Genomic DNA, 17,258 nt, shown 5'->3' with positions numbered 1-17,258 from the left:
TTAATGGTCCATTTTACACTTGAAGTGTTCACTTCAAAGCTCCTTTGACGAATATGAGGCCGTGGTTTCTCTCTGTCTCCTCCAAGCAGAATTCAGTTCCCTGAAAAACATTGAGCTATGACAAATGAAATCTATGATGTACAATGCTAAACAATTTGGAGTCAGTCAGCTCTTCCCTTTACATAAAAATCTGGAAAAACAACAACTGAAGAATCAAAAAGGTTTGAAAGGTTTAAAGGTGCATGTTTCTCTTGATCATTTGTTTCATTCAGAATGTGGTGGTAATGTAGGAGAGACCATGTTTGTTAATGTTAGTTAATAAAAATCCAGCTGTTCATTGTTTGTTCATGTTAGTTCACAGAGCATTAACTAATGTTAACAAATACAACCTTTGATTTTAATAATGTATTAGTAAATGTTGAAATTAATGTTAACTAAGATTAGTAAATGCTGTAGAAGTATTGTTAATTCTTAGTTCATGTTAACTACAGTAGTTAACTAATAAACCTTATTGTAAGGTGTTACCAATTTATCTTCTAATTTATGGTGTTTTCCTTGGTCCTTTTGGCCTGACGGCCTGCTGGAAGCCTTTTCTTTTCTTTATTACGTTTTACCCCTAGCGGATGTAATACTTTTATAACCCCTTTTAAGTAGAAGGGACATCTCATCTAGGAAGGCCTCTGTGCCTTTTTAATTTTATTTATCTTTAAATCAGTTTTATTAATAATAATTTGAGGGAAAAAATGTATTTAACATGGCCAGTGACACCAATTGGTTGTAACGTTTGGTGAACTTTAAAGATGCAGGAGAGTAGGAATCATTACTCATTATGAAAACAACCAAAAACACAAGGAGTAGAACTAGTGCTGTCAAATCGATTAATCGTGATTAATCACAATTAATTGCATCTAACACTGTATAGACACACACACACACACACACACACACACACACACACATATATATGTAAATGTAGTATACACACACATTATATTATGTAAACAAAAACTTTTATGTTAGATGCGATTAATCACGATTAATCGATTTGACAGCACTAAGTAGAACATCTATGAACAGCAGAAATAAGAATAAAAAGACACCAACAAACAGCCATGAAACGAAAAGACCTGACAAAGAACACAGGAAACACTGGGGTATAAACAGGGGAAACAAGACAGGGATTGTAACATTGGTACATCAGGTCCCAAGAGGAAACCATTTAAATAAATAGCTAAGTAAGAAAATAAAATGTTCAAATGCATAAAGGTTTGGTTTAGGGGATTGAAAATATAATTCTGATCAGTGTTTCTGTGTGTCTACTCCCTCACCAGTCACTCCTGAGGCGGTGGGCTTCCTGTCAGCTGTGGGCATCTTTGTCGTCTTGCTGGTCATACTCTTCCTCTTCATCAATAAGAAGCTTTGTTTCGCTCGTGTTGGAGGTCTGCCCTGCCTCGAGCAGTACAGCCGGCGCAAACGAAGAGACCGTGCTGGGATTCACCAAGGACTGGGTCAGTAATATTGTTCAGACAAACTTTTTTGCGGACTCCTTCGCTCTATTTTGTGAACGGTGAACTCAAACTCGCATGAAACAGAAGTTATCATAGTCTTTTCTTCCCTATCGTGACATATATCTGAGTGAAATGCTCAACGTGGGATGGTTGTGGTTTGCTATTGGTCGATCTCAAGTGAGTGACAGGTTGTCCCACCCTTGCGCCAGTAAACGTGTCATCAGAGAAGAGAAGAGTTGCTGCCAGAGGGAGGGGAAGTTATTGTGATTAAAGATTATCAGGGCACATGATAAAAAAAATTAAATAATGATGTGCACAGTTAAACTATTTTTTATAAATACTGCAATTTTAATTTCATGGTGACTTTAACAAAGTTTTATTGTTAAAATACTTTCTACTATCCCACATGAAAAATAATAGTCTGGGGTGGGGATGTGTGTTTGATGACCAATGGCAGACAGGCATGTTATCTGCATAATATATTCACTGAACCACGCACATCTCTGTGTGCTCTATGGGTTGTCCCTTTCTCCTGGAAAACATGTTATACATACAATTAAACTCTGCACCTTTTGGTCACACACACACACACACACACACACACACACACACACACAAATGTTTGTTTAACTATATTAGTGAGGACATTGCATTGACTTCCATTGAGTTTATATCAGGTTAATGATATTTTCTATGGCCTAACCCAACCTCTGCCTTACCCCCAGACCTACCCATCACAGAAACATGTGCAAAACACTCGATTTAAATAAAAACAAGTTTTGGCCGAATTATAAGCATTTTTAACTAGTAAAATGTCCTCACTAGTTGGTTGTTATATTTTATATATAAGTATATTATGGTTCCATTTGGCCCTCACAAACCTGTACACACACACACACACACACACACATACACACATTACATGGTCAGTATATCAGCTGGGTGTTGGAGGAAGTTCTGCCGTGCTATTTCAAAAGCAGCTCCCTTAGTAAATATTCAGTCAGTCTGTTGTGCGAGGTGTCCCGAGTCTAGATCAACGAAATGCGTTCAGGTGCCGCTGAACTGGTTTGACTGAAGGTTTGTTATAAGCAGAAAGTTGCAGAGGTGCAGGAGCTCTAAATGGAGTAATTGATTGTTTTGTTTTTTGAGGAAGCCATTCTGGTAAGTGTTTGTACTATATATATATATATATATATATATATATATATATACTATAAAGGGATGCACAATATATCACTTCCATATCAGTTATTGGCTCAAATTTGAGATTCTTTAAAAATATATTGGTATTTAATTGTGCATGCTAGTTTCCCATATTTTTTACATTTAAATGACCTTTGCCATCATCTAACTCTCACTCAAAGCTAAGCTAGTAACACTTTACTATAAGATTTCATTTGTTTACTACGTTAGTTAAAATGAAGAAACTAAAAATGAAAAAATACTTCTAAAGCATTTATTAAACTTAGTTAATGTTTATTTCAACATGTACTAATACATTATTATAATAATATGTTGTATCTGTTAATATTATTTAATAGACCTATTTAAAATCAATGTTTGTATCTTAAGTAACATTAATAAAGATTAATAAATAATGTAACAAATGTATTGCTCATTGTAAGTTAATGTTAATTAATGCTAGTTAATGCTTTAAATAATGTTAGCTAATGAGACGTTATTGTAATGTACAGTGTTACTGTTAATCTTTTTAAAAAATTATTTCATAACACTGTTAAGTGCAATCTTTGGCAAATCTCAAAATGAAAATCCATTTTTGAAACCTTTACATTATAATGTTGTGATGCCTTAATTCACTTGTTGCATTTAAAATAAAAGATTTTAGTTTTGTGTTTTTTTTTTATTTACTTTTATTTAGGCAAAATAGTCTAAAGAGAGTTTTAAAATCACCCAATTATAGTTTGGATTATTGGTTTCATCCACAATTTTAATACCATTTAAAACCGTTTAAACAGTATTATTTAAAAAGGTTTTCATCAGGTTGCTGAATGTTAACTTTGAATGAAATTGTACATTTGATGTCTGTCTGCTGTGCATACGCAAATGGTGATTGTTAGGTGCACTATAGCAGTAAACATGTTCTCAAAGTGAATATGTTTTGTATTGATTTTGTTTTTAAAACAGTAACAACATGAGGGAATTCACTGGGTCTTCTGTGCATCTGAAAATAGGCCTACTTTTGAGCTGTTGTCGAAAGCGTTCAGATCATTGTGGAAAACACTTTGAAATCTGATGGAATGGCAGACATTCCTCAGTCAGGTATCCCAGCGTTCTCTTCGTGGCTCGCTCAGATCTCAGACGCCTTCTCCAACGGCTTCCGCCGCCCCGGCCAAAGCCAAGCTGGTGACTCTGAGGTCTCAGTGAAAGATGAGAGTTCAGAAGTGGAGCAGAACTTGAGGCTTGTTCATGGATCTGGAGTGGATGTGTCCTCCATGGTGTTGCGAGGTCAGGGCGACAGGTTTGAATATGCCCCCTCTATGGAGCGTCTGACTCCCATCAGCGAAGAGACAGATGAGCTGGAGAGCAGGAGGAGTCTGCAGGCGTCACGCTGCTCTGATGCTGGTAAGATGTGGGTTGACAGGTGTTCGAGTGGATTGGTCCGTCTTCTTGCTCCATTTTTTTTGTTGAGTCTGCTGTCCGTTTTAGATTGGACATCACTTGTGGTTCTGTTCTTGTCACAAATGGGTGACATGCTTACTGTATAAGTCGTTGTTACCACTGTCTTTGTTACCTCTTGATAATTTTAGTGTTATTTCGTTTTTTTAAATAGTTTTTCCTCCTTGCTACAGTAACTTTTGGCTTACTCAATCCATTATATTTAACATAAGAGCGGACGTGGCAATTTGTAACTTGAATGTACAAGGCTTCTGTTGTCATCTGGCTAAACCAGTCCGTTATACTGCTTGATATTGCAAATTGGTATTTATCATATATTATTCAAATGTATTATCGTAATCATAAAAACAGTGGTTTGTAGCACAAATAGTTTTACTGTTTACGGCACTATGTTACTACCTTAAATTTTTAAGTACAATCAACTTGGATGGTTAAATAATGGGTTGAATCTTGTATAACAAAAAAAAGTTGAAAACTGCTTAACTTAGTTTGATGAGTTAAAACAATTTAAAAACATATGTTGTCATATAACTTATTGATCATATTTTTTTTTACAGTGTACCTCTAGTGGTAAAGTCACCATGAAATCAAAATTGACTTTTATTTTATGGATTATTATCAATGATTTATTAGTGCACATCATTATTAGCGTATAAATAGGGTACTTCCACATTTCAAAATAAGTCGATTTTCTGTAAAGCTGCTTTTAAGTGTTCTTTCGTGAAACTGTACTATACAAATATAATTGATCGGTAATCAGCCAGGGCTCCAGTTCTCTGTTATATAACATTTAGCATATTTCGTAATATTTTTTCAAAATATCAGTTATGGGTTTAGCTTTAGCTTTAGCTTTAAGATATCTGTATTACTTTTATTTAGATTCTTCATACTGCATTGTGATTGTTTTTTCAATCAAAATTTTTTTATTTTTCTGTGAAATTCTGTTCCTTGGAAAGGCACTATATACACAGACACTCAATTTAACACAGACTTGTGTGTGTGTGTGTGTGTGTGTGTGTGTGTGTGTGTGTGTGTGTGTGTGTGTGTGTGTGTGTGTGTGTGTGTGTGTGTGTGTGTGTGTGTGTGTGTGTGTGTGTGTGTGTGTGTGTGTGTGTGTGTGTGTGTGTGTGTGTGTGTGTGTGTGTGTGTGTGTGTGTGTGTGTGTGTGTGTGTGTGTGTGATCTTTCTGGATATTTAATATAGTCAGTAAACTGAGAACGCCCTCTCAAAACAAACAGAGTCATTATATTTACACATGAATACACTGTACACACATATCAAATACACATGCCATGTTCACTCCCTCACACACACTCACACACACATATTTAATCATACATAGTCTATCTATACAGAAACACCACTGGTTCATCTTGAACATTCTGAAAAATATCTTGTTTACATTTTTTTTAAAGTTAACCAGTAAATGTAGGAAAGTCATTTGATTTGTCTTTAAGGGGTTGGATAGAAATATGTCAATGGGGCTGAGTTTTGGAAATTACTAGGAATAAAAAATTAAAGCAAGATGTGGGCGTGTTTGTCACCTATCAATAAACAGGTACATTTGCAGTTGTTACCATGTTATTTATTTATTTTTGATTTGATTTGATTTTTTACAATCGCTAGGACACATTTCTCAATACTTAGGTCACTTTTTCTTCAAACTGTTCTCCTAACTAACTATCAGCTCGGCACAGCGGTTAATTTCACATTTGAAATGCACTAGAATTTGATTTTGACTACCAAAACACTTCATACATGTCTTAAATCAACTCGTTCTGCCATAACATTAGCAAAGGTTTCACCAAACAAACTCACTTTGTCACTCATAAAAGAACGAGCTTAAAAACACAAACAACAGGCAGCAATATACATTTGCTTTTGTAATAAAAAAAAAAAATTAACTGCAGTATACTGTATGTTACATAGTCTATTTTTACATTACAGGACAAAATTATTGTATTAGATGGTAATACAATTGAAAGACTAACATCTGTGGTTTTCAGCTACATCTCATTGTTTTAATAGTATTACATTTTTTAGATTCATAATATATTTCAATGAGGTATTACTGTAGAAATGTAGCAAATTTCAGTCCTATTCAATTTTGTATTATGTTAGGTTTTGAACTTAAGTTTAACAATTTTGAAAAGAGCATGTAAACGTGCAAATTGGCCTGTAGTTATATATAGTTTAGGTGGTGTTTGTGTCTAAGTGAGTATAAATGTATTCATGTCATCTGAAAGATGTAGTCATTGAATGCATTTGTGCCAAAGCAATGTTAAATAATTTTCAGTTCATAGGTTGATGTTGTGCTCACTGTGTGAAGAGTTTAGTGACCTAAGTGTTGAGAAATGTGTCCTAGCGATTGTAATAAACTAATGGAATACATAAGGAAAGATGGACAGTCTGATGCTAATGTACAGTAGATAAACTAGCAGCATCATATTCGTTTAAAAAAACCAATATCCTTAACCATATCCATAATATGCCTCACCAATATCCATATGCAAACCGAAAACCTTTTCTTTTTTGGGGGGAAGAAATATGAAATGCTTTTTGATTCATATTTATTCTGTTCTTTATTGTTAATTCATATTTGTTTATAATACATTAACTATATTTAAAAATGTAACAAATTTATTTATTAACATTAATCACTGAAATGTAGCAGTTTAGTACATGTTTTACTGAATCAGAGAGGTATTTATATAGTTTCATATAAAAAGCCCATCAGTTGAAATCTACAAGGACGTTTGTTTCGAAGGGCTTTTTGCAGCAGTTATTTTTGAGCTCCTCTGTTTGGAACCACACGGATACAGAAGGTATAATTTATGTTGTACGGAATGTACATTAAGGAAAACACTTCAGCATGAGGGACCGGTAACCATGGCAACCTCCTATGCTGCTTTTTGGCTTAATTTTGTGTGTGTGTGTGTGTGTGTGTGTGTGTGTGTGTGTGTGTGTGTGTGTGTGTGTGTGTGTGTGTGTGTGTGTGTGTGTGTGTGTGTGTGTGTGTGTGTGTGTGTGTGTGTGTGTGTGTGTGTGTGTGTGTGTGTGTGTGTGTGTGTGTGTGTGTGTGTGAGAGTGAATGATGTAGCGAAATGCAGTGAAATGAATGGATGTGGAACTATGATGGGTGAGAGAGAGAAAAAAAGAGACTCAAAGAGACTAATTGGCCACTCTCGTGTGATTAGGTGCATATGGTAGACGTGCTTGTCTACACACTCAATTCAATTAAAATTTTTCAATGGAGTAGAATAGAATGGAACAGAATAGAAAAATAGTTATTGTGGTCAGTTTCCTGTATCATTATAAGGTAAGGTTTTTTTGTTTTTTATCTGAGTTGTTTTTAATGGTGCTTGCTAAGGCATCACTACCATTCAAAAGTTTGGGATCACGATATTGTTTTCGGAAAGAAATTAACACTTTTATTTGGCGAGGATGCATTACATTGATCAAAAACTGTAAAAAAAAATGTTTAGTGTAACAAAATATTCTGTTTAAATAAATGATGTTTTTTGGAATTTTCTTTTCATCATATAATTCTGAAAAAGTTTACACAAAAATATTAAGCAGCATAACTGTATAATAATAATAAATGTTTCTTCAGCAGCAAATCAGCATATTAGACTGATCTCTGAAGGATCATGTGACACTGAAGACTGGAGTAATGATGCTGAAAATTCAGCGTTGATCACAGGAATAAATTACGTTTTGAAAAACATTAAAATGAAAAACAGTTATTTTATATTATAATATTTCACATTATTACTGTTTTACTGTATTTTTGATTAAATAAATGCAGCCTTGGTGAGCATAAGAGATTCATCAAAACGACCCTTAAATTTGGTGGTGGTGGTTGAAGATTTTACTTAGAAGAGGTTTACTTTCGGTTCTCTAAGCAATCAAACTATTGATTTTCTCCAAAAAACAAACAAACCATAGACTTGCATTGAACAAGGGACTGGAGCCATTTCTAGGAATCAGAATGTCTAAGGATGGACTCTTTTGACTTAGGCTACTTGGCAACAACCTGGGCTGAGTTTAAGTCTAATTTTTATGCCCTGTCCTCACTAACTTCCTTCCGTCTCGCTCACTCGGATGTACGTCATTGCTTACTTTACACGAGTGCCCACTACTGGCAAAGCCCTTGTAATGTGTTTAAATGGAACGCCCTAAGCCCTTGATCACTTGGATTCTGCTATGGAGTTGATTTATTATTTTCAGTTTTTTCCCTTATGGATTTGTTTTACGCACCATTCTATAGGCCTGAATGTATTCTTGGGCTGTTGGAGAAAATAGGAATTATTTAAAGGAATTAGTTCACTTCAAAATGAACATTCTGTCATAATTTCCTCACCCTCAAGTTGTTTCAAACATGTATGAATTTCTTTCCTCAGCTTAACACAAAATAAGATATTTTGAAGAATGTCGGTAACCAAACAGTTGATGGACCCCATTGACTTCCATAGTATTTATTTCCTAATATGGAAGTCAATGGGGTCCATCAACTGTTTGGTTACCGACATTCTTCAAAATATCTTCCTTTGCGTTCAGCAGAAGAAATAAACTTTCCTAGCCCAGCCCTAGAATCCACCTAGTATAGCAATGGCACAGTAGTGACACAGAACACCTTAGCAACCACATAGAATTACCTTGGAATTCTGGCTGCAAATTCTGCCTGTAGCTAAACTGGAAGGTCATACGTTTTCTCTGCGTTGATCTTTGTCAAATTTTTTGTCTCTTTTTTGTTTCTTTGTTTGTCCTTCTGTCCCCGTCCATGTGTGTGTTTGCAGTGAATAGTTACGGCGATGACGATGATATTTCCAGTTTATCAGACAGCGATGATGAGTTAGCAAAGCAGTTTGAGATCTCCGTTTCCCGCTCACAAAGCTTCCGTTCAGGGGTCACGGAGCTCAACACCCAGAGCGCACCAGGGCCACATCACAAATTTAAACGTCTGCTGTCTGACCAGGAAGGAGGAAGCACAGAGCTGTCTGACTGTGAAGGTACGTACCTACATTCTCTTCTTTGCTCATAAATGTATATATAAATATAGCCACAAGCGGCTATCACTGGGGTCCAAGCACTAATGGCCCATGTGGATGATTAGTGATCTAATTGAAATGTATAATATAATCCATTTGGTCCATCTTGAATCTTCACTGAAAGTTAGGGTTTGATCATAATACACTATATTGCTAAAAGTATTGGGACACCCCTCCAAATCATTGAATTCAGGTGTTTCAATCACTACTATGGCCACCGTTGTATAAAATCAAGCACATAGGCATGCAGACTGCTTCTACAAACATTTGTAAAAGAATGGGTCGCTCTCAGGAGCTCAGTGAATTCAAGAGTGGTACCGTGATAGGTTGCCACCTGTGCAATAAGTCCATTCGTGAAATTTCCTCACTACTAAATATTCCTTTGGTCAACTAGTGCTATAACAAAGTGGAAGTGCACAGTGCGAAGAAGATGCCAACTTTCTGTAGAGTCAATAGCTACAGACCTCCAAACTTCGTGTGGCCTTCAGATTAGCTCAAGAACAGTGCTAGAAAGCTTCATGGAATGGGTTTCCATGGCCGAGCCACTGCATCCAAGCCTTACATCCCCAAGTGCAATGCAAAGAGTCGGATGCAGTGGTGTAAAGCTCACCGCCACTGGAGTCTAGAGCAGTGGAGACGTGTTCTCTGGAGTGACGAATCACACATCTCTGTCTGGCAATCCGATGGGCGAGTCTGGGTTTGGCGGTTGCCAGGAGAACGGTGCTTGCCTGACTGCATTGTGACAAGTGTAAAGTTTGGTGGAGGAGGGATTTGGTGGTGGAGCACCGCGGCTCAGTCAGTGTCGGCTCATCCACTCACTATTAAAACAAACATTCACTTGGCATACCAAACCCCAGTGAAAACGACAGACAAGGAAAACGCTTTTGAACATACCTGAACTCAAAAACAGCACCTGAATCACTGATTCACCACACCAGAGCCAGCAGTAAGTTGACACGGTCCCGGTCTAAGGACCCCAGGTGTCTATATATAAGCCTGCTTCCATCGCGTTAAATGGTTTACTAAATGCCTGCTCCACCCCCCAATTAGGGACGTGATTCAACATGAAAATAAAGAGTCAGGGAAAGAGAGTGAACTAAAGGATCCTAATCCTAACCCGGCCCACAGGCTACATTAGTTTCAGTGAAAGTAACTCTTAATGCTTCAGCATACCAAGACATTTTGGACAATTTCATACTCCCAACTTTGTGGGAACAGTTTGGGGATGGCCCCTTCCTGTTCCAACATGACTGTGCACCAGTGCACAAAGCAAGGTCCATAAAGACATGAGCGAGTTTGGTGAGGAGGAACTTGAGTCCTGACCTCAACCCGATAGAACACCTTAGGGATGAATTAGGGCGGAGACTGCGAGCCTGGCCTTCAACATCAGTGCCTGACCTCACAAATGCGCTTCTAGAAGAATGGTCAAAAATTCCCATAAACACACTCCTAAACCTTGTGGAAAACCTTCCCAGAAGAGTTGAAGCTGTTAAAGGGTGGGCCAACTCCATATTAAACCCTACGGATTAAGAATGGGATGTCATTAAAGTTCATGTGCCCGTCACATGTCAAAGGCAGATGTCCCAAAACTTTTGGCAATATAGTGTATATGTGGTGTACTGTATGTGTGGACTCATATTCAACATTTAAAATTAGATATACAAAATTAGCATGTCATAGGATGTCACAGGACAATTTCAAATAAATGAGAAGATACCATTGCAGCTAAAACCCTTATTTATCTTTCATTTTTATCATTTATTTATATATGTTTGCCTGCCTCCCAACCTTATGCTTTAACCTAAGTGTTTGTTTTATTATTCATATCACAACAATACATGTCTTTATTGAAATGTTATAATATATAATCGTGAAAAAGACATAATTAAATTAAAAGGACAGCATTAAATGTTACTGTCAGTGTACCATTGTTATGCAAATTAGCTAGATCAATGCATATTTAAAGGGATGGAAACTGATAGAAAAAGATTAGGCTTAAAGTATTCCTTAACCTGAGCAACATTAAAATCACAGCCTTCATCTTTCCGTTGAAATGGCTGATAGAATTTGCTGTTAGCTTCTCAAGCATCATAAATTCATAAAACTAAGCATGTTTGCTCAGAATGAAATGTTGTCTTGGTTGAAGTACTAAAATGACTAAAGCTAAGACTGAAATAAAAATTTACAAAATCAATAAAACATTACAAAAGCACATAACAAAATGATTAAAACTTCAAATGAAAACTGAAAATATAAAAATAAAAGCTAATTCAAAATATGAATAAATACTATAATAGTGTATGAATAATACTAAAGTAACACTGTGGTAAACCAAAATTATTTTTCCAATTGAACAGAAATGTATAGTGTCACTGTGCTGACCAGTGTTTTGTGGAATAAAGCTAACCTATGTTTCAGAAGGTGATACAAACCCAAACGCCTCTTATAGATATTTATAAATGTGACTCTTGTCACATCACTGTTAATCTCCCTAATACTCAGTCAACATCTCTAATCTCTGACTGACTGTACGTTATAATGTGACATATCACAACTAAAACAGCTTCCAGTCGGCTGTTTGTGTCTATTAAATTCTTGCTGTATGGAGCTTTATTTCTCGGAATGGTCATCACAGAATCAGTTGCTATGGAAAAGCGTCTTTCCGGTTGGCATGGTAACAAAGCGACTGGACCTGTCTGCAGTTAATTGTTCGCTGCTGTGGAGTAGAACAGTTTGTACCCTGAAACAGATTCCATTCAGTGAAATTCACAGAGTCAAGCACTTAAAGCCGTAAATTACCATCATTATCATCTGCTCTGGGGAGTCTGATTGGTCAAATGAGCTTGTCCTGCAATTATGATGACAATTATGTGTCAATAAAATTTCATTTGCTAAACGTTCAGGGAAGTGTGTGTGTGTGTGTGTGTGTGTGTGTGTGTGTGTGTGTGTGTGTGTGTGTGTGTGTGTGTGTGTGTGTGTGTGTGTGTGTGTGTGTGTGTGTGTGTGTCAGAGCTGTTAATTGTGTCATTAGCCCTCCATCAAAAGTCTACTGCTAAATTGTTTCTGCTAAATATAGCCCCTCCATTTATTGGACTCACCCAGTGGAATTAAAATGTACAAATGAGGTCTCATCAATATCTCAGTTGTTTCGCAGACAGGAATGAGATTAAATGGAGACTTTTACAATTTTCTCCTGACTTCAGAAATGGGAACTTCCTTTGGAGTTTCAGCAAAGGTCTCAAAGATGTCTCAAACTGCTCAGATTCGCCAAGACACCAGAGTCTGCAATCAAAAGTCTTGCAGTTTGAAAATTAAATAATAATAAAATAAAATAAAAAAATATGTTCTCCTATGACTTACCTGGACTACCTACATTATTTGTATTTTTATTTATGACAAGGAATTTTAGGGTTTAGGGTAGATAAAACAATACAATTTTCGGTAACACTTTGTCAGGGTTATGTTCTGTTTTGTTCAGTTTCTGTTTGGCTGTTTTCCTTTGACCCAGTTTTCCCATGTGTTTCATTGATTCATCCATTCATCCTATTCACCTGTCCCTCATTAATTATCTTGTTAGCTCCTTTGTTTGCCCTTGTACTTAAGCCCTCAGTTCCTGTCAGTTCTTTGTCCTGGATTGTTTAAACTCCCATGTTTGACATCAGTGTGGATGTGGTTGTGTTTCTTCTGTTTATTGTGTTTGTTATCAGATTAAAGGGGTGGTATAATGCCCTTTTCACAAGATGTAAAATAAGTCTCTGGTGTCCCCAGAGTGTGTATGTGAAGTTTTAGCTCAAAATACCCCACAGATATTTTTATATAGCATGTTAAAGTTGTCACTTTTTGAGGGTGAGCAAAAACGCACCGTTTTGTTTCTGTTCCATTAAATGCAAATGAGCTGCTGCTCCCGGCACAGAGGGCGGAGCTGGTGTCCTTTTACATCACACAGACATGCACTGAAAATTACAAAACTTTTAGCCTTTTATGTTCAAACCGGAGTCAGATGATGTCAACGGAGTAAATGATGGAGAGACTCAAGAAGAAGTGACAACATGTAGAATGCAACAAGGACATTTCTCAATGGTTAGTTGATGAATTTATGTAGCTGATGTGTAGTTATCTTCTAGTCATTATTAGCATATTCTGTCTTAATAATCTATAAATCGTGTTCAGGGGGCGGGGTTTATGTAAATTCTAGGGTTGGTGATGTCACTAACCCAGGAGGAATGTCGTGTTGTCCCTACCAGCTGTTTGTTGTAGTCCTTAAAAAGCAATTTCTTTAAAAGCAAATATCTCCCTTTGCTTTGAACTTTGAGCGTCGTAACTGGGCAGATGTTGTTTATGCTCAAACAGCAACATTACACACTAACTAAAGTTAGAAAAGTGAAATCATAATCAACCACCCCTTTAAAAGACATTCCGAGTATCTCCTTCATTGTGCGATTTTTTTTATTTAGCTATTCACCATGACACGCTTTACTATAAGGTTCCATTTGTTAACATTAGTTAACTACATTAGTTAAGATGAACTAACAATAAAAAATACTTTTAAAGCATTTAGCAATTGTGATTCATATTGATTTCAACATTTACTAATACATTATTCATGTTAATATTATTTAATGGACCTGAGCTTAACAATGAACAGTGGTATTTTTATTAAATTGTTGTATTGTACAGTTGTATTGTATAGTAGCCATTGACTTCCATAATCCATAGTATAGAAAAAAGAACTATGGCAGTCAATGGCTACCAGGTTTGTATGGAAGCTTGTTTCCGCCACGTAATAAATAAATGTAAAAACTTTTTGACTTTTTTCACAGTTGTGAGTTTACATCTCGCAATTCTGACCTTTTGCAATTTGGAGTAGTAATGTCAGAATTGTGTGATATAAAGTCACTATTGCAAGTTATAAAGTCAGATTCTGAGGGGGAATAAAACACGTAATTGCGACTTTTATATCACGCAATTCTGACTTTATAACTCGCAATTGCGAGAAAAAAAGTCAGAATTGACTTTTATTTTTTATTCTGTGGCAGAAACAAGCATCCATAGATTTGGAACAACATGAGGGTGAGTAAATGATTACAACATTTATATTTTTGGGTGAACTATCCCTTTAATGCATTCACTAACAGTAACTAATGGGACACTTATGAAGTGTTAGCCGACAACACATTAGTTTAGGCATATGAAATAATTATGTCTCGTTCTTTCTCCCTCTCCATGTAGAAGCTGAGAGAAACAGTGTCCAGAGTTTTCAAGATCCCCTCTCAACCAGGCGACGCTTTGGGTCTGAGCCGAGAGACCCCTTATCGCAGAGCCCTCTTCCTGAGGGCCGAACCCCCACAGACCCCCTCTCTCTGATGGCGGAGCAGATTTCTGTGGGCTCCCAGGACACAGGGGACGGTCTGGAGGATCTACCCAGGTATGAGGGCAGTCGCCCGGGCAGCATGGGGCGGCAAACCCCACAAAGGAGCCTGGCAGTTGACAACCATGGCTATGACAACAGTGGGGCTACGGATAGTTTCCCTACATGGAGCCCTGAGGTGTGTGTGCTTATACTTTTTATACTTCCTACATACACTGTCACAATTTTAAGTAATTAATACTTTTATTCAGCAAGGATCCATTAAATTGATCAAAAGAGACATTTGTATTTGTTTCAAAGATTTCTATTTTAAATAAATGCTGTTTTTCTTAGTTTTTTTACTTTCTATTTATCAAAGAATTCTGAAAAATGCATCACGGTTTCCACAAAAATATTAAGCAGCACAACTGTTTTCAACATTGATAATAATAATAAATGTTTCTTGAGCAGCAACTCAGCATATTAGACTGATTTCTGAAGGATCATGTGACACTGAAGACTGGAGTAATAGTGCTGAAAATTCAGCTCTACCCTCACAGGAATAAATTACATTACGGGATTAAATATATTAAAATAGAAAAAAATAGTTATTCTAAATTGTAATAATATTTCACAATATTATGTTTTTTACTGTATTATTGATCAAATAAATGTAGCCTTGGTGAGCATGAGACTTCTTTCAAAAACGAAACAAAATCTTACCAGCCCCAAACTTTTAAACATTTGAAATATAAGAGATTTAGATTTATACATAATTGAATGTCTATGTTTTAACTTTTCCATTTATAATTAGATCCTCTAAATCTCTCCACAGAGATCTTCACAGTTATGAGAACTAAATTCTAATGAATATTCATGAGTCGTCTGCTCTATAGCTCTCATAGCCATTGCTGATGGAAACACCTCGTGTTCATGTATAAGGTTTTCACAGTAAAATCTTTCTCACTTAGTTAAGAGAGGTGTAAGAGGTGGGAGGTTGTGTATGATGTGTGTGAGTGTGTGTTTAGATCTGTTTGTTTATATATGCATTGAGTATGTGTGTGTGTTTTTCCACTCTCTAACAGCATGAACAATCTCCGTCCCACCCTTTGAGCTCTTCTCCTCGTGGACACATCTCAATATGTGGCGACCTCATAATTGCCCTGGACTACCGGGCTGAAACCCACAGGCTCCTGGTCACCGTGATTTTGGCCCAAGACATTCCAGACAAGGCTCGGAGTGGCATGGACTCCTGGCAGGTGCACGTGGTGCTGTTACCTGGGAAACGGCAGAGGCACAAGACGGCCGTGCAGAAAGGCTCCTTGCCCAGGTTCGAGGAGACTTTCCGGTTTACGCATCTAGAGCCAGGGGATTTGGGTTCCTCTGCGCTGCGGTTCCGCCTGTACGCGTTGGGGAAGATGAACAGGGAGAGGATGATGGGAGAGGCCATGTACAGACTGAGCAGGCTACAACACACAGGCAGGTTCGAGATCACGCTGCTGCTGGAGCCACGATGTAATCTCAAGGTGTGTAAATTGCTATGATAATACTCTCTTTTGTTTCTTTTTTTAAACTGGTGTGGTTGGGCCAGTTTATTTATTTATTTATTTTTTGCCCCACCACAATTTTATATGTATTAAATAAAGATTTTTTAAAAATATATATTTAGATTAGATGTTAGGTCAACCGTACAAAAAAAAAATCTATCTATCTATCGTCCGTCAATCAATCCGTCAATCCGTCAATCCATCCATCCATCCATCCATCCATCCATCCATCCATCCATCCATCCATCCATCCATCCATCCATAATAAATGAACAAGATAACAATGGTTATCAGTGAAGATGTCAATATAACAGTTTACTCTGACAGTATTTCCTGATGTAAACTATGGGAAAATGAATTGTAATTTGTAAATATATATATATATATATATATATTATTTTTTTTAGATGGCGGCAACACATTCCATAAAAGTTGTGAAAGGCAAAATAAAAGTGAAAAGATTACAGAATATCCAAGTTAAACTGTCCACAATAAGCAGGAGGACTGGTAATAGGTGAGGGTATCGTGATTGGGTATAAAAGGAGCATCTCAGTCTTTGCAAGCAAAGATGGGTCATGGCTCATCATATTGTGCCAAATTTCAGGAGAGAATTCTCGAACAATTCAAGATTGCAAAGTATTTATATTTCAAGGAGAAAGCTATACATCAATTTTATGTAAAGATGCCACCGAGTTCTCTGGCCCTGAGCTCATCTCAGATTATCCCCAAAAAAAACACAGTGGAAATGTGTGCTGTGGAAATGTGGACACAGTGGAAATGTGGACTCACAAGATGAGTCCACATTTCATCTTGTTTTTGGAGAAAACAGACATTGAGTTCTCAGTCTTAAAGATGAAAGGGACCATCCAGACTTTCATTAGCAGAAGGTGCAAAAGCAAACATCTGTCATGGTATGGGGTTCATCAGTGCAAACGGCATGTGACTTGCACACGTGTGAAGGTACCATGGATGTGGAGGTGGATGTTGGGATTGTACGGAGACAAATACTGCCATCAAGATGACATCTTTCCTGGGAAGCAAGACAATGCCAGGCCTCATTCTGCATAATGCTACAACAGTGTGGTTTCATAGACACTCTACACCTCCAGTCCAGATCTGTCTCTAATTGAAAATGTACGGCCCATCATGAAAAGAAGAATCAGACAAC

The 17,258-nt window shown here is 36.9% G+C and overlaps 1 protein-coding gene across 2 annotated transcripts; it reads left to right on the top strand.

Annotated features, from left to right (window-relative positions):
- Positions 1-1,395: 1,395 nt before the first annotated feature.
- LOC309492048 (synaptotagmin-16-like) lies at positions 1,396-16,102 on the top strand. Of its 2 annotated transcripts, none has more exons than XM_082191064.1 (5): positions 1,396-1,508; positions 3,654-4,091; positions 8,945-9,157; positions 14,426-14,742; positions 15,629-16,102. In XM_082191064.1, the coding sequence occupies exons 2-5, from the start codon at positions 3,767-3,769 to the stop codon at positions 16,085-16,087; spliced, it is 1,314 nt and encodes a 437-aa protein (XP_082047190.1). In that variant the 5' UTR covers positions 1,396-1,508; positions 3,654-3,766; the 3' UTR covers positions 16,088-16,102. The 2 variants fall into 2 exon arrangements, with proteins under 2 accessions (XP_082047190.1, XP_082047189.1); XM_082191063.1 differs by lacking the exon at positions 1,396-1,508 and adding an exon at positions 1,540-2,669.
- Positions 16,103-17,258: the final 1,156 nt, after the last annotated feature.

This window comes from Leuciscus leuciscus, assembly GCF_965113295.1.
Source record: "Leuciscus leuciscus genome assembly, contig: HAP1_SCAFFOLD_874, whole genome shotgun sequence".
Lineage (NCBI taxonomy): Eukaryota > Metazoa > Chordata > Actinopteri > Cypriniformes > Leuciscidae > Leuciscus > Leuciscus leuciscus.
Note: the sequence above shows the minus strand (reverse complement) of the source record. Positions and strands in the feature narration are given on the sequence as shown.